The sequence below is a fragment of the Nomia melanderi genome, chromosome 12, assembly GCF_051020985.1.
Source record: "Nomia melanderi isolate GNS246 chromosome 12, iyNomMela1, whole genome shotgun sequence".
Lineage (NCBI taxonomy): Eukaryota > Metazoa > Arthropoda > Insecta > Hymenoptera > Halictidae > Nomia > Nomia melanderi.
This window is the reverse complement of record NC_135010.1, coordinates 14,765,139-14,791,757: the sequence shown is the minus strand read 5'-3', so window position 1 is coordinate 14,791,757 and position 26,619 is coordinate 14,765,139. Positions and strand designations below refer to the sequence as shown.

The window sequence follows — 26,619 nt, the reverse complement described above, 5'->3', positions numbered from 1 at the left end:
TCTGCGTCAGTCGTTCGCGAAGCCTCGCATGCGGCGGATTGTGCGTAATAGTACGCCGGCCAGTTTTCGTCCCGTGTTTCTCTCGCCCTTTCTTGCTCCCTCACCCCCTTGTGAAACAGCTAAAAGCCGAAGACACGGAGCGCCTCGGGGGCGCTGCCGCAAGTGTACAGTGCCGAGTGTTGTCGCGGCGAGATCCGTTCCGTTCTCTCCCGGTCGTCCGCACGGTCAATAATGAGGGACATGGCGGGCAAGATCGCCGAGTTGAAGTTCGAGGCACCCCTCGCACGCTTCGAGGAGGAGGACACGGCCAGCCTGAAGAACATGAATCTGCTGACAGGTGCGAGAAAACCGCGAGCCTCCCGTTCGTACGACTCCGTTCCGCGGACGATGGCGCACGCTGCGCATCTCGTCTCGCACCGATCCGGTCCGCGTAACCTCCTACGGATCGAAGGTTTATCGCGATGCTCCCGATTCGGCGATAATAAAATTCGATTTCTCGGGCCCCCGTCGATCGGCGGAATCACGCGAGAAACCGAGAGTAAACCGGCGCGACGACGATCGCCGCCGCGATATCCTCTCTCGTCCTCTCTCGCTCCTCCGTGCCGAGCGTAATCGATCTCTGAAACCGCCTCGAAAGTGGGTGATCCTACTTACGAAGTAATAAAATCGTTTCGAGGACGGTCGTACGCGAGTCACTGCCTCGGCGAGGATGCGTATTTACGCGTTACCCAGCGGGAACGATTATTCAACGAGCCCCGAGGAGCCTTGGTACCGTATCGGATTCCAGCTAAGAGACTCGATAAACACCGACTCTGCTCGCGTCCTGAATGATAGAATTTATTTCGGGAGTCTCCGGACAGAAACGCGGAATCAGTTCTGGGAAGAAGTCCGCGGATTTCACGGGGATCCGGTTCGAGTGCGAGCACCACTTGACCGTTTCGAATTTATCTTGCCGAGATAAGATTTTTTCTGGAGACGTCTGCATGGTATATACATTGCAGCGTTTTGGGTGGGGAATGGATGTCTTGTCGAGTCTTGTTAGTCGGTGATTCACGGAGAACGCCAGGCAAGTGACACACCGAATTTTATCAGGCTTTCGAGATAGAGTCTGCGATAATCCTCGACACGTATTCTTTCTAGCGACCCACATTCGGGTTAGGGGCTGAAGCTACCCTCCACGGTTTCAGGCGCAGGAGCTATTGGCTGCTAGGAATAGAAGCAAAAGTTTTGTCTACCGAGGCGAACAGGATTTCAGACAAATCATATTTCTTTGTTCACGATTCAATCGTCACTGTCACTAGAATAGACACTCGTACCGTACACATTGGTAAGAAACGGTACGACTTACACTCTAACGCATTGAATGCCATGGGGGTCACCGGTGACCCCGACCAAATCGAATCGCTACAACTCACCGAATCGTACGGTTATTTGAAAACATTTCTGTATTATAAATAACATTACCAGATACACTGGCATTCAACAAGATAAACGTGCGATAACAATAAGGTAATTCTATTTAACTCAATATTATATCCTCTCTCGTTTCACGAATTTGGCTCCGTGAAGCGATGCGGCATTCGCGTTAATTGACAACGTCACGCCGATAGGCAGAGGGTACGCGTCGCAACCTTGAACTAGAAACATTCGACCTAACGAGTAAAATAGTTTGCAGAGCGGTATCCAAGCATCATGAAGCGCGGCCGACGACTGGAATCGATGAGAGCCGATAGGAAAAATGTTCGCTGCGTTGACGTCGTCCATCCACTTTTCCCGAAGTCCCGGCCAGCGGTATACAACTATAAACGGAAATTTCGAAACCGAAAGAGCCGCGTACCTCGGTAGCCGGAACAGGTTTCGCGGGACTGGGTAAACGCGTGAAACGCGCGTGGTCACGCTCGTTTTGCGGGGCCTTAGAATCAAATGACGAGGGTGGCGTGGCGTGGCGTGTCGTGGCGTGGCCTGGCGTCGCGTATTTAGCTACCATGAAGAAGCGACCTTCGGTCGCGACAAAAGGCTACGTCACGCGTACGATTGCCGTCTAACGCGTTGCCCGAGCGAATCTATTCTCGAAACGAAAACGAGAGGCGTCCAGGCGCTCGTGGAAACGCTGAAACTTCATTGTTCGTTTCTTCCCTGACACCGACGGGATGAGCAGCGGTTAATCCGCCGATGGATCTCTTGAGAATCATGATTAATCCTAGGTATATTAAAGTTAACTAGCAACTGCTGATTTTCATACAAGTTTTCTATATTGAACGTGATAATGACACGAATGTTTTGAAGCCCACAGCCTACGTTAGAGAATGAAGAGTAACGGAGCTTCTGTATCGCCGATAGTTAATCGCACCAATGAATTCTGACGCACAGAGCTATAATTTGAGGACAGTGGTACCGCTCGATCACGGCGTTGACCGATCGTTAACGTTACGTCACGCACGCGATCGTTTCCTGAAATGGCACAACGCGCTTAATTCGCGTCTCGGATAACGTTATTTCGAAAGAGCGCGCGAGCTTCGCCTCGAGCAGGGTTCGTATCGTTTTCCGCGACATCGTAGAACCCATTGAAATCCGCACCGCGAGGCTGGTCCGCGGAAACTTGGAAAAGATGGTGCACGTTTGATTTCGCTTCGAGGTTTGTCTCGTCGCAGACCTATCTTCGTCTCGTCCGCTTCTTGGCCGAGTGCTTTACGAACGATGTCATCGTTTTTTTTGTTTCTTTTTGAGATCGGTCGACGTGAAAGCGGCATGATTTTCTCTTGAAAAAGCGAACTACAGCGGCTTGTAATTCTCGCCAGGTTCCCTTTGAAACGGCGCCTGTGTTTACCGTGATTCTACCCTCGCCGTGGACCACCCGCGGACCAAAACCCTATTATAGATCCGTCGGAAGCTGAATGGCCGCCGACCTTCGACTTCGGCCGAGACGCGTTGACACTAACGCGCGAGACAAAAGGGGAAAAAAGAGGAGAAGAAATCTGTTGATCTCATTCGATACCGTCTGAAACATCCGATCTGCTATGCGTCACTGACATCCACGGGAAAGTTCGACCCGCAATTTACGTAATTGATAACGGAGCTGGCGGCGGGAGATGTAATTAATACCGGTCGCGTTCTCCGTTGACCGTGCCGTGTCTCCCCGGGACCGTCTCGCTCGACGCGTTCCGTGAGATACGGCACTGTGTGCAACAAACGGCGTTCCATCTTTCGCGTTCGCCGCGATCCTCTCTGTCCTCTCCGTCTCTCTCCTCTCGTGTTTACTCCGGAATACGACGGAGCCGGTGACTCGTACAAATACTCGTTTCAATGGAGTTTAACAGTAGGTTTACGGAGCGCGTCGATTTCACGCGTACCGTGTCGTGAACGGTTATGAAATGATTGATTATCGATTGTTAGCTGAATAGAAAACTTGCAATTTCCAACATCTAATTGAACGAGCGTGAATTTCTCCGCGAACGACAGCATAAATTGCACGATCGATATCCGTAAACCCAGCGTCGATCATCCCCGTCCTCTTCGAGTGTCGATTTTTCTAAGCATTTCGTTTTCGTTCGATTGTCCGCAGAAGAACTGCTGGATGCCAGTTTGGACAGCAGCTACGGGGAGAACTGCAACGCGAACGAGCCGCCGGCGACCTATGAAAATGGAACCGATACCCTGCAAGAGGGGACGTTCAGCCCCTTCAGCGGCAGCCTCGAGGACCTCGTTAATACCTTCGACGAGAAGATAACATCCTGCTTCCGCGACTACGGCACGAACGTCGAGTCCCTAGCGCCTGTGCAAGTGAGGACGCAGGAGGAGCTCCTGAACGAGTGTCAGTAAGTTTCGGTAGCGCGGCCCTTCCTCGGTTCAACAAACGCACGGGGCGATATCCTCGATCGAACAGGCGACACGCGACCGTCGCGCGATTCACTTCGCATCGATGATTTAATCTGCGAGCGAGGGCCAGCAAACTGAATCCCGTCAATTTCTCATTTTATCCTCTCTCTCTCTCTCTCTCTCTCTGTTCAAAGACTGAAATTTATTATAACATCCAGGCTAGCTTGGATAAATCAAGAGAAAATATCCGAGGAGGTCCCGTAAGGATCACCGAGTGGCACGTCGTGTTTCGGTGTCGAAACGATTGAAGGGAAAAGGGAGGAACGCGCGTGGATGGAAATTACATCGGTTCGTGCGCACGAGAAGTTGTCAATGGTCCTTGGATCACGCGACGTCCGCCGGTACAGTTATACCGATTGAAAAACGAAGGAACCCGTTGCCGGCGGCACGGGTAAATGAATAGGAAGAGGATGGCCGAGTTATCGTGTTCAAATTGTTGCGATCCACGTTGAGATATCTATTACGCGCGACCGGTCGCCCCGGAGTATCCGCGTGCACGACGAGCAAATGATAGGCCGGCCAGCCGGACGAGCGGAAGTAATCGTTTATAGGATCGCCGTTATATTATTCGTTTGCGCTCGCGCGCGCGCTCGCTCGCTCGCGAGAGAGGGAATCATAATTGCCGGCTCGCGGAACGAGTATTCGAAATGACATAATTCAGGGTACGTCGTTCCGCCGTCAGATGCGTGCCGCTTTTACGATCACGAATGAATTTATCGTTCCTGTAAAATCGCGCAAAAAGTCGGCGAGATTACGCCTTTCGCCGACGTCCAGCCGGTTGTTCGCCACATAATATATCCTGTTCAAGTAATAGTCGTGTTAACGCTTTCTTCGGGGACTCGTTAAGAGGCGCGCGCGTTGCAGTTTCACTAGATACCCGAGTTAAACCAATATCCCGGAACGATAACTTGTGCTCGCTGTTATTAGGCACATCGGTCCGAGCCGTACCCTCGAATTGTGCTTTATAAATACAAATCGGCACGCGCGCGATCCGCGAGGCGCACGCGAACGCGCGTTAACCTTCTTTTTGTTCGCCGATGGGTCTCATGCGATCCCGTGGATTTCGTTTTCACTCCGTATATGAAACCGAAACGAATATAAGCCGCTCTTTACGTTCGAGCGTATTTCCTCGAGAGTCGAGGCAACCCATCGCTCGCGAAGCGTGCGTGACTTTACTCGTGCAACGGTTCCCTATTTTATTCGGAAATCGTTCGACGACCGGTCGGGAGGGCAGGGGACGATATGCTCGCCGCAAAGCCGGATCCTCGGGATCACGATATCGATTTTCCGACTGAAAAGTGTGCCGCCATGAGTACTCTCTACGTGACGTTCGCGCCGCGCTCTGCAGCTTTCTCTCCGCTATATGGACAGCGCGCCGGGACAAGAGAGGAAGAGAGTCGATTCCTAATTAGATTACCGAGTGGGGATAAATTCGTCGTTTTCAATGGGATTCGGTGTCCCGTGCCGTTCGAAGCGATTCACGGCTGGGACAGCCGAAAGAAACGAGCGACGCGGGGCGACAAAGTAAACGAGGGACAATAGGGCTCGGCGAGGGGCAGCGCTCGCGAGGAACAAAGTCGACGCAAATCCGCTGGACATTTTCTGCTCGAAAGAGCCGACGGTCAGGTGGAAAAACGACCGACCGGATGAAAGTCAAAATTCCCGCGGGTTAGGGGCGAAGGGTCTCGGGGGCAAATATTTTCAGAAGAAAGCGGCCGTCGCGATCGCGCCGCAGGTGTCCGGCCGAATCGCGCCCCGGCACGGCCGCGCCGAAGGCTGCAGGTGGAAGCCAACCAAGCGCAAAATTGTATCTTCTTCGGCGTAGGCTCTTAAACTCGTTTGAACTTCATTGTCCACTGTCGTGCATAATTCCTTTGAAGCCGCGCTCTCTCGCGAAATCCGTCTGGCCTTTAATCGGCGGCGGCTCGTTGGAAGAGAAACGAGGAAGACGACGATTACCGAACGATAGGATGAAGCGCGAATCGAGAAGCTCCCGCGAACGTACGCGATATTACAATGAATCCTCCTGTAAGCTCGATTCGCGAAGTATGTTACTCAACGTACCGAACCGCGCTTGAATTCTTTATGCTCGGCGAAGAGCAACCTCAGCGATTTCCATCTGAAAAAAAAAACGTATCGCTTGCAGAGCAGCGCGAACGGGACCCAAGAAAGTCGCTGCGTTTGTTTCGCTGTGGCAAGAATGACTGGAGCAGCGCGTGCTCGTTGAATAATACAGTTGCCCGCGGAAGCAAGTTAACGGATTCACAACCGTATCGCCGTCGACTATCATTGGAAACGTCGAATTTTCGCGTCGAGGCCGCGATCGCTCTTTCGCGTGAATTTTTGGGAACGTTACGATCGAAAGCGTCGACTCGGGATCGTACGGTTCGCGGTGTCGTAGAGGAACCAGCGTGGCACGGTCGTAGCTGCAACCGCGCATTTTCGCAACGTGCCAAGTATTTCTTTGCGCCGGTAGCCCGGTTTACGTAACATACGCAGTGGTTTCATCTTTGCCAAACCACTTTGCCGAAAGAGAGCGAGGTCCCCGCGAGGAGTCGCGAGGTCAGCGTCCTGCGTTCGCAGGAACGACACGTGCAACAGCACGTGTCTCGCTCTCCGGATTGCTGGCGTTTTCGTCCGCGCGTGCATCTACTATTGGCGGATGGCTCGATGTCTATTGAAACCGCTCTGGGGCACGAGAGGGGTGAATGTTTTCTACAGTCTCGATTGACGAGTAGCGTATTAGCGTCGAGACTGAAAGGAGAACAAGCGAAAACCGATCAATCGGGCCCGCATTCCTCGATCCAGCCATCTCCCGGCGGGGTACAGCCCCGAATGAATAACAGCGCTCGCGTAATCTGATTTGCACGCGCACGGGGAGACCGTCTTTCTCCCGGGATTGGGATCGACTTTTCAACGAATGAAATCTCGGGTCGAACAAGGTCGTGTTCACCGTCCCCCTACCCTCTGGCCTCCGGCCTCTTTGGATCCTCCTTTCGACGAGGCGAAACGCGGCAGCCTCGCGGGCTCGGCGGCCCTCTTTTCACCAGCGCGTGGACCCGAAAGACTTTCTCGCCCCACGGCGAGCCTAACTTCCTCCTCTTTCTTTCTCCTTTTTTTCCCCGCTTGTTTAGCCTCCGCTCCTCTTTTATTTTCTTTCCTTTCTGCCCGAACCCCTTTCGAGGCCGAGCGGGTCGTACGTGCACGCGCACGCGACCGCCTCTTTTCTCTCGCCACGATGATCACCGGCGCGCTTCAAAACCCGTGGAATCGTTCATTATCCGAGATACCTTCCAAAGAGTGTTACGGCACCGATTATCACGTTCTTGCTCCGAGCTAATGGTCCGCGCTAGCGGTAGGTTCCCGCTGAACATCGGCGAGAGACTCGGAGCAGGCGTCAGCGACTAAATATCCGTGAACACGCGTGTTAACGTTTTCTTACGAGGGAATGTGTATTGTTTCTTGGTCCTCTCGTATTAAAACGGAAGATCGATGGACTGCTCCTCGATCGGCCTGTCGAATGTACTGGAGCACGAGTTCTCCCATCGAGAATCAGCGGAATTGGAATACGGCCACGTTAATACGCGCGTGACCCGTCGTTGCCAGTGGTAGATTGCACTCGTGGAATACTAGGGTAGGAAAGAATGTCGGCAACTCGGATGACACGGTTGGCGGACGGGTCACGGATCGAATGCTAGTTTCCACGAATCCGATCGGCTGATCCAAATCTCTTTAAGCCCGAAGCCGTGAACCCTAGCGTCTAGACGCGTAGTCTACGGGAAAGCGAAAGACCGCGGCGAAGTGAGCCGCAGGCGGTGTAACGGTACCGTAAAAAACGATATCACGGTGCTCGTACGAATTCACCGAGCCTCCTGTGTCACAGGTCACGGCAGCGACGCGAACAATCGAGGCGTCAAGGAACGCCGGTCAAACGGACGGAAGGAACGCGGGGGAGAATGAAATCGGTGTCCCCGGGGCGATCGATAGGCGCGATCGCCCCCGCTCGGCGAAGAAATCGTGCATGATCGAATCGGCGAGGGGCATGAAAATTTGATCTCTGTGTTTTGTTCCGTCGTTCGTATCGAGCCACCCTCCGGATGGACGAACGTCAATAAAGCCGCGCACGCGCCGCACGCGGCCGCCTTCCGCCACGATTCTCCGCCGTTTTCGTGTCCCGTTTCTGCGCTCGATGCTTTCTTTTCATTTTCCTCTCGCGTCGCAGATCGTGCACCTTCCCCGATCGTCGGAACGATCGTCGCATCGCCGTCGCGTTCGATCGTCCCGCGTTTTCCGTTCCGGCGCCGATCGACTTTCCCCGTTTTCCCGGCGGATCGTCCATCGCGCGGTCGAGAACGCCGTCGGCCGCGCTCGTGGGACACCTTTGACCCGCCAGGACGACGCGGCCGCCTCTGTAATCCTCGAGCACCGGTTTCGTCGTTGCACAACGGCGCATTTTTACGGGGGACATTGTTTTCCTCCCGCCGGCTGTCGCCGTTGCGCAACGCGCACCGTACGAGCCTCGGTCCCCGGATCATTGAACCGAACGATAAATTAATAAGCGGATACTCTTTCCTGGGAATCGAATTTCCCCGCGATTTCAATCGCCCGTAGGGCTGCGCGACGGAGCGGCCGCGGAGCGATGCGAGCTCGATTACCGAATCGATTCAAAGAAACGCCTTTGCCCTGTTAACTCTTTGGGGTTGGCTGGCTGAAAAACTGGCCCACCCTTTGCTTAACTTTTTACGCATGCTGAGTTTAACTCGCTCCGAGAACACTTTTTTCATCCAGTCGGCAATGCTACGAATCAACGGCAAATGCGTGGATGAGTGAAAAGAAAAATGTATACACTCGAGACGCATTAGTTGAACGATTAAGTTGAATTGCCTGGCGAATTCCGTGCAGCCTGGGTTGCTTCCTTCTCGAAAATCCGCGATTCGAGGTCGTTCTAATTGATAGACCGGGCGCGCACGGAATTTCCAGTTCTCTTTGGTGAATTTCCAACTGGCTCCGCTCGCGTTGAAGTGTCGGACACGCCGCATAATTGCGTCCGGCGTCCGCTAATTATTCCCTTTCGTTTCGTTCCGGTGTCGCGACGGAATTGCGGAACACGCGGAATCGCGGCGATCTACGCGTAATTGTGTCCGGGTCCCGCGTTCGCGCAAACATGGGCGTGCTTTTTTATTTACGCCTTCTATCTTTGGCGCGTATCGATTCGAAACGAGACGAGGCTGGCCGGTGATTCCGCCGTTTCTGGCCATCTGGCCGGCCCTGATGTTTCCCAGTACGCGTCGCCGATGCGACCGGCACGCCGGCCCGATGAAGTCACGGCTTTAATACACTTAACATTAATGAGAAACTCAAGTGGGCCGAATTGACCTCCATTTGTTAATCCGACACCATCGACCACCGGCTGGCGGCGGCGGCGGCTGCTGTTGCGCTCGCTCTCTCGCGTTACTTTTATTTCCGTGGCCGGCCGGCCGCGCCGCCGATGCCCGCCGCGAACGAAAAGGAAACGAACCATCGGTTTAATCGACGGGGATCGTTGTCGGGAAGAATTCGAGGGCCCGGCGCGATGAGAACGTCACGGCGGACGGGGTCGGCGTTCATTAAACCTGATTAAAAGAGGGTGGCCGCGTCTGCGATCCGAATTGTTCGCCGGGGACGTTGCTCTCCGCCCATTTCCTCGGAAGCAATACGCTCGACGCGTGAAACGGGCGTAAAAGTTGTAACGCGTATCGATTCGTATCAAATCCGTCGCAGCCCTCCGCGCGCCGACGTTGGAAACTGTTGAGCACGTTCGCTAACTCGAAGCAATTCCACGTCTACCAGTACTTTTTAATTTTAGCTTTGCTTCGCGCGTCGAGCTGTTAACCTTTTGCACTCGAGAGGCGACTCTCGGGATATTTCAGTGAACTAGCTTTGTTTCTTAATTAACACTGGCGTACGAAAACTCCCGGATCGTTTCTCTAGATTTTCTCGCACGATAAAGTCTGTAGAAACTCTCTGTTGTCAAGATATTCTTTGCACATCAATGTCCTTGTTTATTATATTAACAATAATTCCAGAAACGATACGGCCGGGAACTGACGTCGAATATTTCCATCGAAAAACTTGCGAACGGTGGAATCCGCGTGCGATTCTTCGTAGAGATTTCCCAGCGAGCGACTCGCGCGGCGGCGAAGAAAAAGAACCGGCGGTGTTCGATTGAATCGGATCTAAAAATACCGGCGTGGCGTTGCCGACGCGATTACGCGCGTTATGCAATTGGAATTGTTTACAAATCAGAGTGCTGAGAATGGGCCATTGATCGGGCGTCGTTCACGGGCACCGGCGTCGATTCGTACGGGCAACGCTCATTTCCTCGGAACAGTCGCTATTGTTATCGGGGGCCGAGTTATATTCTCCAGTTTCACGGCGAGATCGAAGTGTGACTCCTTCCGCGCGCGTGTACCGCGTGCGTGTGCCCAGGAAACGCCTACGGGCCGAGTGATTCACACGCTATCCCAGAAAACGAACACTTAACAGAACGTCTGTCGCCGCGGCGGAATCTTATCGCGTCTGCCGACGCTCGGATCGCTTGGGAACCTTCCGCTGCTCTCCGAATCGGAGCCCATTCTATCTATTCTATCGAGTGATCTATTCTATCAAGCGATTCGCGTGGAAACACGGCGCGATCGTTCGCGATCGGCTCACTCCGAGATCCCGAAATCCATTAGAGCCTTCCCTCGTCTCGAGGAGTCGTTCTCCCAGCCGTTTCCTAGCTGCGAAGATTACCTGTAGCGGCGCGAAACGCCGCACTACAGTTGCCAGATGACTCGTTGTCTAGCGAGACGCCATAGGAGCGGGAGGAGTCTTTCTACTTTACTGCTTTATAGTCTCTATCGGTCGCGCGCGCAGCTGCATCGAAGGATATGTAGACTAGCGATCGGAAATGTCGAGAGATCAAGCGGGGAAAATATTAAGCGAGAGAAAAATGAGAACCGACCGATCAGCCGAATTCCTCGAAGTCTAGCCTTCGATCTTAGACGTAGACGTCGACGCTGCTCATCGCAGGTTCTCGGGTACGCCGCGAAGAATACCTGAACCTGACGCGGTGGTTTGAATTACCGAGACCTGACGGTTTATTTCAGGCCGCGTGTGTCCACGGCAGAAATAAAAAGCCGGAAAGGGTTCGGCCGATGAATTCCGCGAAGCCCCGGAACGCTAAGACGCGAAAATAAATGCGGCCGATTCGATCCGTGGCTCGGGAACGCCGGAGAAGAATTTAGCGGGGGAGGATATGAGTCAGCTGGTGCGTGATGGATCTGCATAATTAATAAGACGCTCGGCGATGCGCGCGGGGAAGAAGAATCGAAGTCGCGCGTGGCCAGGGATAGCGTACTCTGTCCCATTCGAAACGCGAGATTCCGGTTTCAGCGGGGAATAACGAGGTATCGAGATTTTCTAATTGAATTGTGTGCTTGCAGGATGTGGTGGACGATAACCGGCACGTTCGGCAACATACTGCCGATCGACTGGAGCAAATCGTACGCGAGGAAGATGCACATGCCGTCGTTGAATCTGAACGAGGCTCCGCTGTCGAACGACAGGTAAGCTCTAAGCCGACGTTTCTGTGTTTGATCGAGGTTCCTTTGCCGCTTTCGTTCACGAGACGGTCGCGAAGCTCAGAAACGCGGAATTTGAAGGTTGCAGACGGTGATGGTAGACGCGATTAATGTTCGCCAATCGGCCGCTTTCCTTTTGTTTGCTTTAGACAAGAACTAGAGGATTTAAGTAGCGAAGACGAGGCGGTCGCGACTGATTTGGACATGCATGCTTTAATATTGTCCAGCAGCCCCGAGGAACAGCTGAAGACCGCGGAGGAAGTGCTCCGCGAGATAGACGACATAATGCAGGCAAGTGAATCCTCCGAGCGAACAGTAAGTCTTTTATCCGAGGCAATTGACTGCGGTTAGAGACGGCTCTGTTGATGCGAAGTGATTAATAGGCGTACGGTTTGCAGGAGAGCCCGTCGATGGAACGATCGCCGGACTCGGATGGCTCGCTGTTGGATAGCGACGAGGCGCTGGAACGGAGCAGGGAGGTTCTCGGCTCGCCGCTGCACGAGAAAAGTATATTTCCATCGAACGATCTGAAACAATAAACACCGCCGGGATATGGAGCCCGTTAATTCGAATCGCGATGTGCTTGTTTTAGAGTTGAAACAACTCAGCTCCAGTCAACTGACCGAGCTCCTCGGCGAGATGGAATCGCTGGTGGGTGCCCTGAGCGAAACTCTGATCGCGGAGCTCGCGTTGAGGGACGAGCTGGAGTACGAGAAAGAGCTGAAGAATCAGTTCATCTCGTTGCTGCTGGTGGTGCAGAACCGGCGTAGGCAGCACCATGTGACGAAAAAGAGAAATCAAATGCAAAACGGCACCAGCCCGTTGCCGCAACACAGATCTCTGCAGGAGTCCAAGGTAGAGCACGTTGATACGTTTATTTTTATTGGTTAATCCAGGCTTGATCGAGAAATAACATCCGATGGTTCTTTCAGTATTTAACGACTGTAATTCCATACCACACGGATAGTGGCCCACTGGACAACCAAGCCTTACAAGTTCTTATAAAAAGTAAGTGTTTGTAATAACGGTTAGAGGGTGGTTTCGATATAAGTACTTTTAACGTTTAATGTAATGCGATTTGTAACGGAGAAGGTATAATATATATAATGTTCTGTTGTAGTATTAAAAGCAATTAACGAAGATAGCCCAACAGTACCTACGTTATTAACGGATTATATACTCAAAGGTATACGAATATTTTGAATTATCCATATATTCGCATGAATGTGTAATGGGATATTGAAGTTTATAGGCGACAAGATTTAATAATGAACAATGCAATCGTACGTTTTTCAGTTGTGTGTCCCACTTAGTGAGGATATCGTAAGTCTCACGGGAAGATCGATGGAACGTCAGGAAGAAAGATATTAAAATAACGAAGAATACAAATTTGCTCTCTTCTTCTTGCCAGTACGCTTTCAGCCGTTGTTGTGCCGCATACACTTGCGTTAAGGCAGGTGATTTTTGCTTCTGAGTTGTGTCTCGAATTACACTCTCTATTGATTGTAGATCGTAGATAGGGTCCCGTGACACTCATATCTAGTCTTACTTTATATATTATAATGTGTATATTGATTTTACATAAGGTACAGTTTCGATATCTGTGTATGCGCTCTATGGAATACCTCTTGTCTTACATGAATTATAATACAACCTTCATTTTTGTATACGTCATCATGGATTTCTCGTGACGATTCGGTTTTTGTAATTTTTTGTACATAAAGATTTTATCGAAATACGTGTGAGCAAAGTTTACTATAACACCGAGAATACTTATATTTATCTAGAGAAATATACCAAATAACTTGTAGATTGCTCTTTACCGAGGAGAGAAAGGAAGAGAAGCATAAGTAAGCTTACAGATTTAATGCATATTGTTGTAACACCCGTATGTATCTAAAGTTAAAGTAATTAATAACATTGACGCGCAAAGATACATTGCATCCCGTTACTCGAATCATACTTTCACAGATGTGTACTTTAATTGAAAACTGTTAAATGACTGTGTACAAAGCTGGCATTAAAAATTCTTTGTGTACAGCGACGCAGTTGTCCCGATGCATTGTGCATAAAGTAGAAATATTGTGTTTGTTGAAATAAAGAAATAAATCTGACAATCTTACCATTTAAAAGAATACTCCTCACCCGCATGTAATTAAATTTCTATTATAAAAAGAACTTATATATACCAGTGTAGTACTAGTTATAAAATCTGATTATATAATTAATAGCATACTATTATTACTATTATTATTATTATCATCATCATCATCATCATCATCATCATCATTGTAATCATAATCAGACAGCATTGTGTTCTACATTTCAATTTTATTTACCAGCAAAACCAAATTTTATTTTTAGCATTGAATCGTACCTACAAATATAGATACTCATGAAAACGTCTATATTTAGTGAACCTACTGGCAACAATAATAGAGTAGCACGGTTCTTGCTGAAACGTGTGAAATTAATAAAAACTCATTGATTTACGAATCGATTATGATGATGATGAAGCAAAGGTTAAAGGTACGAACTTAATGTATTTAATTCAATGATTTGCATAACTTATCTTTAGCGAAAACCGTTAAGATTTACATGTTACTTCTTTTTGCAAAGTCTAACCTATAGATGCACGTAACATCGTACTTATGATACAATTTTATAGATTGCTTTCTTTATTTTTGCATTAATTTTACTAACATTAACTAAAATGAGTTGTGAAATGTTGTGTTTTCCTCTGATGCAGAGACCTTCGTTAAATACTTTAAGAAGTATTGCTTCTGGAGGTTTGGTGATTGCAGGTTTTGGATTCTATAATGAATTTTTATATCAAAGAAGACTTCGACAAACAAAAACTTATCAGAGAGTATTAGAAATACTTTATGATCACGAGGAGACCAAAAACCACTTAGGGCCACCAATAAAGGAAGGATACGTAAAATTCCATGACCAACGAGACAATTTTAAAACCTTTTCATTTCCTCTAAAAGGATCAAATACAAAAGGCATATTAAATTGTGAATACTTCCTTACGGAACCAGATAGACAACCAGTGATATCAAAGATTACATTTTCTGATCTGTCCGATCAAATTTTTACACTTTATAAAAACGAATAGATATAATAATGAAATACATTGTTGCCTTTTGTTTTTCAATTATGTTTTTATGGTATTGCTTAAAAGTATACAAAAGTCTTATTGTATATAAGTTAAAAACAAGACAAAGTATAGAAAATTAATTATATTCAAATTCTCAAAATACAATATAAATAAAAATAATTAAATTATCTAAACGTTTGTAAAGGCATATCAGTAATTCCTTCTGGAACTTTAAGTCCTCTTCTTGTGTAACCAAAACCAGCTTGTATAATGTGTAGAGCAGCTTCAACAGTTAATTTAATGTCACGTTGACTACCAATTTGAGGGTTCACTTCTACAAGATCGACAGCATTTAATCTGTGAGTTCTATACAATTCTTCCATTAGATGAACAGCTTCCCTAAGAGATAATCCGCCACGTACTAAAATTAAAAGTTTTTTAAATATTCTTAAAAATCCAATTCTACATTGTTCACTTTAAATTAATTTGGGTTAATATAAAAAGGAAAGTTCATTTACCAGATGTTCCTGTACTTGGTGCTTCCAAAGGATCAAGAGAATCAATGTCAAAACTAACATGCAGTGACTTTGAGTCACTAGGATCTATTTTCTCTACTGCCATATTTACAATGTCATGAATTCCTAAAAAAAGGAGAGTAAATCAGTAAGTAATATGTAATATGTACATGATATATATGGTATATATGAATTTAGGATATTACCATATCGTTCAACATCTTCCATACCAAAAGCAGTAATACCAAATTTTTCAATGACTAATCTTTCATAACGATCTACCGACCTTAATCCAATATAAGCTACATTCCTTATTGATAGCCTAAAAGTAAATACTTATTATATATTGTGTTATAATATAATATAATATTATAAGAGTATTATAAATATTACATTGGTTGTTGCCAGTCCATGCCTGGAAGATGTGGCCAATAATCAGATAATTCAGAAGTTAATAATGCAACAGGCATTCCATGAACATTTCCACTTTCACTGGTTTTATTGGTGTTAAGATCGGCGTGTGCATCAACCCATATTACACCTACATCCTTCTTCACCTTCAAACATGTAATATAGCACTATTTCATATTTTGAAAAGTAAATTTTAGAAATTTTAAACATATTTTTTGTTCATATTATACCTTGACATGGCCATCTATAGTCCCAATGCCAACACTGTGATCACCCCCAATTGTTAATACTCGGCGACCATCATTTAAAATCTTTTGCACTTGTTCAGATAAACAATTAGTACAACCAGCAACATCCCCTAAGTGTGACATATTACTCACACCATCACGTACATCTTTCGTTTCGTATGAAACGTTACCGTAATCTTTTACGTCTAGACCTGATTCAAGTATCCAACATAATTCACATTAGCCGTATAATTTTTAAGAATACCGAAAATTGACACTATTGAATTGTGTGGATACCTAAAGATTCTAATTCTTGCAGTAGACCAGCTGCCCTGATCACCTGTGGACCATCTGCTACACCCTTTTTACGCTGTGTAATTAATTAAATCAGTAATAATTCATAAAAATAATTTACACAGTAGTACCTGTCCTTTCTCGAATGGTACACCAATTATTCCAATTTTGCCATAATAACGAGCTCCAAACTTTAAAGCAACACTTCGTATTCCAGTTAACATATTGGTTTGCTTCTACAGTTTCCATTTATGATCAAGCACGAAATAATGGCTAATGATTGACCTATACCCTGAATGTTGTAACTGAGATAACTTATGAGATTTGGGGTCTATAAACATGCTGAAGTGATGATAAATATGTACAAGGATACAATAGTATTCCAAGAAAAAATATTACTTTTTCGAAATTTTCAATATTGTATACTTATAAATTGTACAAGTTAACAAATACGTATTTGTTTATCTTATATAATAAACAGATACTAAAGATATCTCAAATATACAATAACAAATTCATTGACGTTTACTTAAACAAATAATTTATACAATAAAAGTATTTCTTAAAAAATCGGATTCTAACGTTTCATATTGTTCTATTAAATAATTTATTTTGGACCAATCATATTTTCGGGTTTAACCCAGTTGTTAAATTGTTCTTCAGTCACACCATTTTTCAATGCTGATTCCTTTAGTGTCAGATTCTCTTTGTGAGCTTGCTTTGCAATTGCAGCAGCCTAAAAATAATATGCATTTTATTGTACATTAAGACAAAAAATTATATTACATTAAGAAACTTGAAAAAATGAATGTAAATTACTTTATCATAACCAATGTGCGGATTTAATGCTGTGACAAGCATTAAACTTTCATTAAGAAGTTTATTAATCTTGTCATTATTTGGTTTGATGCCCGCAACACAATTCTTTGTAAACGTAGCGCACGCATCACCCAGAAGCCTTGCAGACCTCAGTGTATTTGCAACTATGACTGGTTTAAATACATTAAGCTCAAAGTGACCGTTACTTCCAGCAACCGTTGTTGCAACATGATTTCCCATTACTTGACAACAAACCATTGTCAATGCTTCGCACTGTGTCGGATTTACTTTACCAGGCATAATTGAACTTCCTGGTTCATTTTCAGGAAGAGATAACTCCCCTAAACCACAACGTGGTCCACTTCCCAAGAATCGAATATCATTGGCTATCTAAGTAGAAAATGTGTAACAACTTTTAAATTTCTATTATCGAATATTGTTTTACATATCAATATTATCGACATGTACCTTCATAAGCGATACTGCAACGGTATTAAGCGCACCAGACACTTCTACCATAGCATCATGTGCTGCCAAAGCTTCAAATTTATTTGGAGCACTCACAAATGGTAAACACGTAAGTTCTGCAATTTTTGCTGCTGCTTTTTCTGCAAAACCCTTTGGTGTGTTCAGTCCAGTACCTACTGCAGTACCACCAAGCGCTAATTCATACAATCTGGGAAGAGTACTTTTTACCCTTGCAATACCATTATTCATCTGCATTGCATATCCTGAATATTACAACTCTTTGTGTTAAATTATGATCTTGTTATCTACTTTACATTTATTGATTCTAATATCTACCTGAAAATTCTTGACCTAATGTTAATGGCACAGCATCCTGAGTATGAGTCCTACCAATTTTTATAATATCTTTCCATGCTTGTGCTTTTGCCTGTAAAGCTTCGCACAAACACTGCATTCCAGGAAGAAGCACCTTATTAATTTCCAAAGCAACTGCTATATGCATTGCAGTTGGAAAGGTGTCATTGCTACTTTGAGATTTATTTACATGATCATTCGGATGAACAGGATTTTTCGATCCAAGTTGACCACCTAGTATTTCAATTGCACGATTCGAAATTACCTAAATTAAAATTGAAAATTAGTTAACGATATTGTTTGCGGGAATTTCTAAGTAATGTGTACTAAATAAATACCTCATTGGTATTCATATTAGTTTGCGTACCAGAACCTGTTTGCCAAATCACCAATGGAAAATGATCATTATAGAGTTTACCACAAATAACATCATCAGCAGCTTTGCTAATAGCATCTGCTATCTTCTTATCCATTCCAAATTCCTTATTTACTTCTGCTGCTGCTTTTTTCAATATACCCATTGCCACAATGACACCATACTGGACAATCGTAATGCAATAGACAAGAATGAATGGAAACATATGGTACAACAAACGGTTTAAGTTAAATAAATTTATTATGTTTTCTTACAGGCATGCGTTCAAATGTATCACCAATGGGAAAATTCATTACTGATCGCATAGTTTGTGCTCCATAATATTTGTCACTGGGTACCCTCAACTCACCAAAAGTATCTCTCTCAACACGATATTCTTTACCTCCATCCTGCAATTATAAACCAAACTCTCATTAAATCAAAAGAAATTAAATTTGGAAAAAAAATAGAACACTATATAATACCATAATAAAAGGATAAATTATATAACACAACCGAGCAACTGTAGTTTCACAATGGATGTTAAAGTAGTCTGAATAGGGGAAATTGAAGGTCAGTCAAGTGAAGCCAGTTAATCAGAACTATGTGTATACAAAGATAATATATGTATTCACATACACAAACAACATTTTAAGTAATCAGCATGTTTGACATTTTTCAAGGAAAAGTTGAATGAAATAATGTATGTAGAATTACACAAATTAATGGAGAGATTATCATAATCATGTAAAGCAGTGTTGTAAAATTTTTTTTTTTAGTCTACAATCGTAAATAGTTAATCGGTTACAGAGACGGAAAATATTCTTAAACGAATCTAATTTAACTGAACATGTAACGATAAGAGTGATTTTATAAATATTAATGAGAAATCTTTAAAAAAAAGTTGCCGCATACCATTGTAGTTTTTACTAAAGTTTCGTATCAGAAGTTACTAATTCCATTTATAAAATGTTTCCCAATCTTTCAGACGACGGATTAATGATTAAACATCAAATGTATTCAATTGTTTTATCGTCAATTATGGAATGACATTTTGAACGTACATATGTAGATCAAATTGATTGTGAGTGATACACTTGGTTTTTGTGATAATCTTTCGAAAACTATTTTAGGATTGGATTTCTAAACGCTTATGTAAAAGCAGTTCACGAACCACTTTAAAAGTCATGAATAATTAAATTCTGAAGATGAACACCATGGTAAATGAACATAATTATTATCAACGGAACATCCCGAAGTTATAATTAACACGTTAAACTAATAACACTGATTTTACACGAGAATATTTCTACCTTACTGCTTTTGGAAATCGCCGATGTGCTTAGTGACAGCCTTAATGTTAAAAATCCCGATGATTCCCCGAATTCCCTTAGTCCACGACTAACGAAGGAACATCTTAACAAATTCAACGTCATTGTAACTGTTTCTTAAATGTCGATTTCTCTCAAGAATCGCTCGAAATACTGAAAAACGAAATTAATTTGGGTGAGCAGGTGAGCAACTTGAAAATCATTCACGAAACACACGGTCGTTAGATAGAAACCTGCGAATGTGAACGAAACTGCCAAAATTACCACATTTAGTTTGCAAATCAAACAGCGACACCATGCGCGCGAAAACGGGCGTTTACGATTGGTTCTAGTTTTTTATTAACTAATTTCAATTAATAATATAATATTCAACTGCGAGTAAATAAAATATTCTACTCTCTCGCAGCGAACATAAAATAAGCGTGTTTATTATAATTTATTCAAACTCGTGCTTCAATTGAATTTCAATGAAGCTTTTAGTAGAAAAATGAACCGTTGTTTCAGTTGTTAAATAAATTAGTTCCTCGAGCTCTATACGCGCATAAACACACGGAGTTTAGTTATCAATAGTTTCCAGTATTTTCTCGGTACAAAGTACAGTAGAAAACGCGTAAATTTTCACGTTAAAACATTCGAATCTTCTTAATGGAAGCCTGTGTTAATTTTCGAAAAACATAGAATTTCGGAAGTGTCTTGAACACGAAACCACTTCCTCTCTCTAATTTTCATTCTTTTCTAGTTTGTAGCGGGAAGTCTACGAATGCATTATACGGCGAAGGTCGTTAAGATCGATTGCAATATTTTAAACAATCCAATATAAGTTTCGTCGCCATTCTATTTGCGTTACATTCGCTGTGGTGATTTTGTGTACAGCGGTTCGAACGGAACTATGGTGTATTTTTGAAAAAAAAAAATGTCGTGGGAATGATCAACGAGCCAATAAATTGATTAACAGCATGGCTTTATCTTGGTTGCGATATACGAATTGAAATCGGCAATATTGCAAGCTATTACTCAACGATAAGTCCGCACGACAGGTCGATTAAAATTTTGCAACGTCGAAACTGTTATTAGGACTTGAGTCTCATGTAAACAGCACGCGGATCTTGTGTGTCATCCGATCTAATGATCCTTATTATGTAATTTGTGCACCGGCTGAATGCTATGCTTGAAAAAACGTGGATGAAAATTAATAGAATTCGCGTCACGAGCGGTGTTTTTCGAAAATGACTGATTCTTCCTCCTCTTCTACTTTCGCAAGGTAAGTCGATCTGCGTTCTCCATTGGGACGCGTGTCGCGAAACCTTTTTCCGCTTCTTCTATCGACGCACCACAAAAATCCGTCTACGTGTCCTCGAGACGTTTTACGACAAGCGTATGTTTCACATCCTATACAACAATATGCAATTTTGTTTTTTTATTCTTAACCTAAAATTGTTTCAGAGCCGGTTTTCGCACGTTTCGTGAACGCAATATTTTGAAAGAGCTGGGCCCATTCTTTATCTTCACTCGCTTTCGCTTTACTTTAATCTGTCGTGCTTTTTACATTTTTCTCGAACGTGTGCTAGCGATTCTATCACTGGTTTAAACTGATAATGTCGGTTCAAAATGAGTCGACAGTTAAAGTGACCTGAATGATGGTCACTTTTTCTCTCATAAATTAGAAATGCCAATGACAGTTTAATGTTTTATTTACATTATTTGCGACGTTCGGTTGTATTTATTGCTGTTCAAGTATGAAGTATTTTTAGTAAAATGTTTTTAAGCAACGTTAAACGTACTTTTTAATGAAGATTTTATTGTGTATGAAAATTACTCTATTATAACATTTGGACCGGTGTATTTTCATTTTTAAGCATCATTTCTTCAATGTACATATTTGTAACTAAGAACATGTTTACTTAAAGTGTTACAGGGTTAAGACCAAAGATATATTGCTATCCGTTTTTTTGTGTACAATGAAAGTCTTGCGTTTATTGATTGTAAATTAGCATTATTACACTATAAAGCATAAAATTCATTAGTTTATTCGTATCCTTTATGGTATATACTGAAATATGACTCTACCGAATATTAAGAAGTACTTACGAATTCTTTATATTGATATATATATCATAAGTTAATATTGTTATCGTATGCGAAAAGATTAAAGTACTTTATGTCTTACAGGGTAATCAGTAAAGTATTGACTTTTATAAAATGTATTGCTCGAATTGGCTTTGTGATATTAAACAATGTTTACTGTATACCAACATATGTAGTATGGATGACACTATTGTTCCCTGTCAAAGTCTATCAGCCTCAAGTATACTGGCGGATCGAAGGGCTATTTTTTCATTGGCTATTAGCAATGGTATCCATGTGGACTTGGTCTGCAGGCTACGACAGTAAGTATTTATATATTTTTATATAATACACAAGCAATTGAAGGATACATTCATTATGGTATAAGTATTAATATTGGTAATTGGTATTTTCATTGACAGTAATAGAACAAGGTGATGATATACAAAAAATTATTAGCGAAAGGACGTTAGTAATAGCGAATCATCAAAGTACCGGTGATGTTCCTATACTAATGACAACATTTAATGCGAAACCAAATGTATTACCTAATCTGATGTGGATTATGGACAGAGTTTTTAAATTTACAAACTTTGGAATAGTTTCTATTTTACATCATGACTTCTTTATAGTGTCTGTAAGTTTCTAATTTTATTAATTTATTAACAGCATAATGTATTATATAAATTATTATGTTTAATGAACACATTTTTGTTCTAATGTTTATCAGGGTCGTAAGAAGAGAGAAGAAAGCTTAAAGCAATTAGAGAAACACTTGAAGGAATCGTACATTCCACTTAATAGAGAATGGATGGTTCTGTTTCCAGAGGGCGGTTTTTTATGCAAAAGGAGGGAGACCTCGCAAAAATATGCTAAGAAAAATAATCTTCCTATTCTGGAAAATGTAACTCTGCCACGTTTTGGAGCATTGTGGACTATATTTGATACACTTGGTCCATCACAGAATAATAATAGATCAAATCAACAATTAGATAATAGAGCAAGTAAATAATTTTACAAATTATACATTTGAAACAGTATTACATTATGTGTTATTAAGTTACGATTAAATATTTGTCATACAGGTATGACAGTAGCAAAACCTGAAATCAATTGGGTTCTTGATATAACAATAGCATATCCTCAAGGTAAACCGATCGATTTACCTACAATTATAACTGGTTCTAGACCACCGTGTGAAACAGTACTGTTTTATAGAGTCTTTCCTAGTTCAGTGGTAAGTTTCGATACTTTATTGCTTTTTTTTCTGTTTAACAGTGCAGTACTTTAGTGCATCATCATCTTTTAGGTTCCTCGGGAACCAGAATTATTATCGAAATGGTTGTATGATAGGTGGGTTGAAAAAGAAGCACTTTTGGATAACTTTTATAAGTATGGAACATTTGTTGGTACACAAGCATCACCCAATGAAGGTTCCAAGATCCAACAGGATCCATTAAGATTCCTAGTCCTTCATTTATTTTTTATAACATCTAGTTATATTCATTACAATTTGTTTACATATATGCTCTCTTGCTTCTGGTAAAGCGTTTTATTCTACAGAAAAAAGGATTACGTTCAAACATGAGTGAAATTACGATGTAGTAAAGTAAAAGATATTCCTGCCTTAAATGCAACTCTTAATGTTGACTAATAAAACTAACGAGTGTATGAATTGTCAATTCCAAGTGAATGTTTATAACTAGATATATCATAGATAGTTAATTACAACCACCGTCTTTATTGCTATACAGAATTATTTAATCACAATGTTTGTTATATTAATTACACAAATTATACAGATTTCCATATTTATGTCATGGGATGTAAAGAACTTTAATGTTGGAATAACAATATTTTTATTTAAATAACAAAGTTCCTTATGGACAATTCTTGCACAGTTATGTACATCTTTGTTATAGTTAGTCATTCTTCAGAATATTGATTTTAATTTATACTGTGAGACATATGGAATCCTTCATGACAATGGATTTGTAATATAACATTTATCGTATAATTATAAAGTGTCTTCGGTGAAAGACATTAATAATATGAAATTATCAGAAGTACAATGATAAATGCATTTTGTACAAACGAATAATAAGTGAAAATTATTCCGATGGAAAATTTTGAAACATTAATACTTCAACAGTTTTATAACATAGAGATGGATTCAACCTTTTTTTTTTTATAAAGAAATTAATTGTAAAGAGTATAATTAGTAACATTAATGTTCATACTTATACAAGTTAAATGATTTAACATTTGTTAATTTAACGCTACCAGTTTATGCGATAGTTTTAAACGCGATGTATCTATATATGGACGTTATCATTTTTTATATTCCATTTACAACAAAGAGTGAAAATACGTCTACATTTGACTATGTGTCTGGAGGACTTGGCAGCATTTCAATGGGATTTTCACAGTATTCTGTATGTGTGTTTTTGTAATACGATGATATCTTAAGTAGAATCACAAAATATTTTATGAAGTGGAATTGGAAGGATAATAATAGCAAACTGTTGTTGCTCTTGTGTAAAAGTGGCAATGACGAATAATATTTAAATACTATTTAAAGAAATATCCATTTATTTGTGATACTCGATAGAAAAAAAAGAGGAAGATATTTTTCAATGCGAAGTCAATCATACAAAAATAATTTTTTAAATCGCATATTAGAAAATTTATATAAGTTCGTAATTCTATGAAGTAGATGTGAAAGTTGATAACAAAATGTTCAGAAAACTTGGCAAAAATAAAAATTACGTCTTGTAAGGTCTGTCGAAGTAAGTAAGGTGTATACTTTATTGCTAAATCTCAACCAATAATGATGCTGTTCAGTGAAGGAAAACAGCTGTGCCTTGTTCCTACGGACAAAACCTCACTGTTAATTGTATATATTCATTAGCAAATCTCTTAACGCAATCTTCATCGTTCAACTTGCTTCTACTAAATTCATTTTTTTTTTCAAACGATCAGATTATATTGCTTAAAAAAAAAGGAGAATATCATATAAAAATGTAACAAGCATTGAATGGCATATCCTCTATGCTGCCTAATTGGACATTACAAAGTAAAAGTGTATAGCCCAAATCGAAAGCAATTTCTAGACTGATTTATTCGATGGAATAAAAGTAGTTGAAGCGCATAAAAATGAATATTTGCTGTCGTATAATACACATAGCAATTAGATCTTTTCTATGGTTATTATATTATATATCATGATAAAACAATTTTATATAATTGTATCTGTCCCAATGACGAATTGGAACTTTACAAATGAAGAGAGAGTATAAATGTACAACAATTTCAATGAGACCAACATTTTAGTCTTATTGAATAATAATAGCTGTATCTATCATTCGCCTTTTAAGAATATTAATTTCCTTCAAAATACTTTATCATACCGAGACACGGAAACTTTGTATATTTACATACAAGAATATTGTACCGTTGCAACGTATGAATAATTTTGTGCATTTCTTTGCATTTAACGCAGAAGTTGGAAGAAAAACATCACGCATTCACATGTCTCTCTATACGTGTGTGTGCGTGTATGTATACGTTCACGCGCGAGTGTATGGATGTGTGTGTGTGTGTGCGCGTGTGTGTATCTACAGATAGAGCTTAATCTCCTGATACGAAGAATGTTTAAATCAAAACAATTTTTATCTCAGTTACACTATATATTTCGTAACAAGACAACCACGATTTTTTTACTCTTTAGTTTCTATTCGTTCATGGAGTATTTAAGGGAATTTGAATTGCTGCGATAGAATGTTTCTAGTCTTGGTTGCAAATTTTCGAAGTAGTAAACACACAAGATTCTAAATGTACTGGTATTTGTACTATAAGAAATTTATAAGTTTATTAATAAAATTTGTTTCGAAATACACTAATAATTACGTATTGCTCGAAATTAACCAGTTAAAGATATCGAGCAAAAAACCTAGAATGACTTTGTTGCTGATAATAAATTAAATATGCCCACGTTTCGTTAATATTTATTTACAACTAAGAGTAAACTGAGAAGAAATCATGTAACATAATAACGCTTGCATAATAACAAATAACCTTCACTGCAAGGGCCAATATTTTTGAGATATTTAAATGCATATGATACAATGGAAAATTGGAACTTTCGTATCATCCATAACATGGAATAATGTAATCAAAAGGAATAATTCTATCGTTCACAATAAAATCTATCCATTAATTTTCTGTAGTTATTACACACTTGGTTTCATGTTAATTACCATTGTAAGTCACATTAGTGCAATTAATTGTACAGCACACTGTTATCGAATATCAGTGTAGCATATATTATTAGTTGAAGGGAAAAAAGTCGAACAATAAATTAAGTCCTGTTGATTGTGCTAATTGTCTTTATTTTATTACATGTTATTAAGTCATATACAAAGTACAGTATTACTGATACGCATTATTTATTATATAATTTTATCAGACTGATATTTACAACGTCCGTGTGCTGTATCAATTGCGATTAGAAGCTTTAGTCTTACTTTCACATACCAGTGGACTGTAAACAAGTCTATATATATAAACGTAAACATGTAACTAGAAAATCTATTGAATTTTTCCGTAAGGAAGTGACACTGTTTCTTAAAAGTTCACGCGAGACGCTGCCGCTCAAAAACACCTACATCGGCTTCAAAATAAAATAATTAGGATTTCACACTTTTTTATTGCAAAAAGCAGTTTACACGATTCAACGTGTCCTGTCTAGCATAGCGAAATGTGCATTTAACGATGATAAATATTCTTCAACTGCATAATAATTTTCACGAACAATGTATAAAAATAAATGTGAATGCAACCTAGCGTAAGTTCTCCAAACTTTAAAGGAGAATGTAACTCGCTTGTATCGTCCTTTCTTACAAGAACTTTAATAAAATTATTGTTTTCAAACTGTACCCCAAATTATTCTTCTCTGTAAATGCTCGAGTTGATCACACGATTTCAAATCAAATTTCTGGTAGCAGAGCGCGGTTGCTGAAACTGGCCCTGCATCTAGCGGTGAATAGATGACTCTACATGTAACGCCTACCGCTATGCAACCCGCTAAATGAACCGAAGACATGTATAAATCTATGCATTTTTTAAGGCGCTAATCTTATTTGTACCATCTTACCGCTGGATGCTGGAATCATTACAATGCTATGTGGTTTAAATGA

General features: G+C 41.9%; 5 protein-coding genes across 20 annotated transcripts; 3 read left to right on the top strand and 2 right to left on the bottom strand.

Annotated features, from left to right (window-relative positions):
- On the top strand, positions 1-13,218 carry Unc-76 (fasciculation and elongation protein Unc-76). Of its 2 annotated transcripts, none has more exons than XM_031980065.2 (9): positions 1-337; positions 3,563-3,815; positions 11,343-11,465; positions 11,630-11,771; positions 11,879-11,987; positions 12,073-12,335; positions 12,413-12,488; positions 12,601-12,666; positions 12,777-13,218. In XM_031980065.2, the coding sequence occupies exons 1-9, from the start codon at positions 232-234 to the stop codon at positions 12,791-12,793; spliced, it is 1,155 nt and encodes a 384-aa protein (XP_031835925.1). In that variant the 5' UTR covers positions 1-231; the 3' UTR covers positions 12,794-13,218. The 2 variants fall into 2 exon arrangements, with proteins under 2 accessions (XP_031835925.1, XP_031835926.1); XM_031980066.2 differs by lacking the exon at positions 1-337 and adding an exon at positions 2,689-3,316.
- Positions 13,219-13,751: 533 nt separating this feature from the next.
- Positions 13,752-14,781, top strand: LOC143175168 (uncharacterized). The gene is made up of 2 exons (XM_076372851.1): positions 13,752-14,009; positions 14,230-14,781. The coding sequence occupies exons 1-2, from the start codon at positions 13,983-13,985 to the stop codon at positions 14,599-14,601; spliced, it is 399 nt and encodes a 132-aa protein (XP_076228966.1). The 5' UTR covers positions 13,752-13,982; the 3' UTR covers positions 14,602-14,781.
- On the bottom strand, positions 14,769-16,313 carry arg (arginase). Its single transcript, XM_031980076.2, has 7 exons — positions 16,162-16,313; positions 16,034-16,106; positions 15,740-15,948; positions 15,492-15,655; positions 15,305-15,420; positions 15,102-15,224; positions 14,769-15,004 (listed from the first exon to the last, which is right to left on the bottom strand). Exons 1-7 carry the CDS (start codon positions 16,252-16,254, stop codon positions 14,769-14,771), a joined length of 1,014 nt encoding a protein of 337 aa, XP_031835936.1. The 5' UTR covers positions 16,255-16,313.
- A 116-nt stretch (positions 16,314-16,429) lies between these two features.
- LOC116428422 (fumarate hydratase, mitochondrial) lies at positions 16,430-20,935 on the bottom strand. 8 transcript variants are annotated; one of them, XM_031980055.2, is made up of 8 exons: positions 20,786-20,935; positions 19,340-19,510; positions 18,302-18,436; positions 18,010-18,210; positions 17,654-17,936; positions 17,318-17,580; positions 16,850-17,239; positions 16,430-16,766 (listed from the first exon to the last, which is right to left on the bottom strand). In XM_031980055.2, exons 2-8 carry the CDS (start codon positions 19,460-19,462, stop codon positions 16,638-16,640), a joined length of 1,524 nt encoding a protein of 507 aa, XP_031835915.2. In that variant the 5' UTR covers positions 19,463-19,510; positions 20,786-20,935; the 3' UTR covers positions 16,430-16,637. The 8 variants fall into 8 exon arrangements, with proteins under 8 accessions (XP_031835915.2, XP_031835919.2, XP_031835921.2 ...); XM_031980059.2 differs by having other exon boundaries at positions 20,882-20,935; XM_031980061.2 differs by having other exon boundaries at positions 20,904-20,921.
- LOC116428424 (acyl-CoA:lysophosphatidylglycerol acyltransferase 1) lies at positions 19,803-26,356 on the top strand. 8 transcript variants are annotated; one of them, XM_031980070.2, is made up of 8 exons: positions 19,872-20,618; positions 20,801-21,091; positions 21,265-21,437; positions 21,527-21,744; positions 21,844-22,058; positions 22,152-22,425; positions 22,507-22,658; positions 22,731-26,356. In XM_031980070.2, exons 3-8 carry the CDS (start codon positions 21,415-21,417, stop codon positions 22,965-22,967), a joined length of 1,119 nt encoding a protein of 372 aa, XP_031835930.1. In that variant the 5' UTR covers positions 19,872-20,618; positions 20,801-21,091; positions 21,265-21,414; the 3' UTR covers positions 22,968-26,356. The 8 variants fall into 8 exon arrangements, with proteins under 8 accessions (XP_031835927.1, XP_031835930.1, XP_031835931.1 ...); XM_031980067.2 differs by lacking the exons at positions 20,801-21,091; positions 21,265-21,437 and having other exon boundaries at positions 19,803-19,944; positions 20,097-20,618; XM_031980071.2 differs by lacking the exon at positions 20,801-21,091.
- The last annotated feature ends 263 nt before the right edge of the window (positions 26,357-26,619 follow it).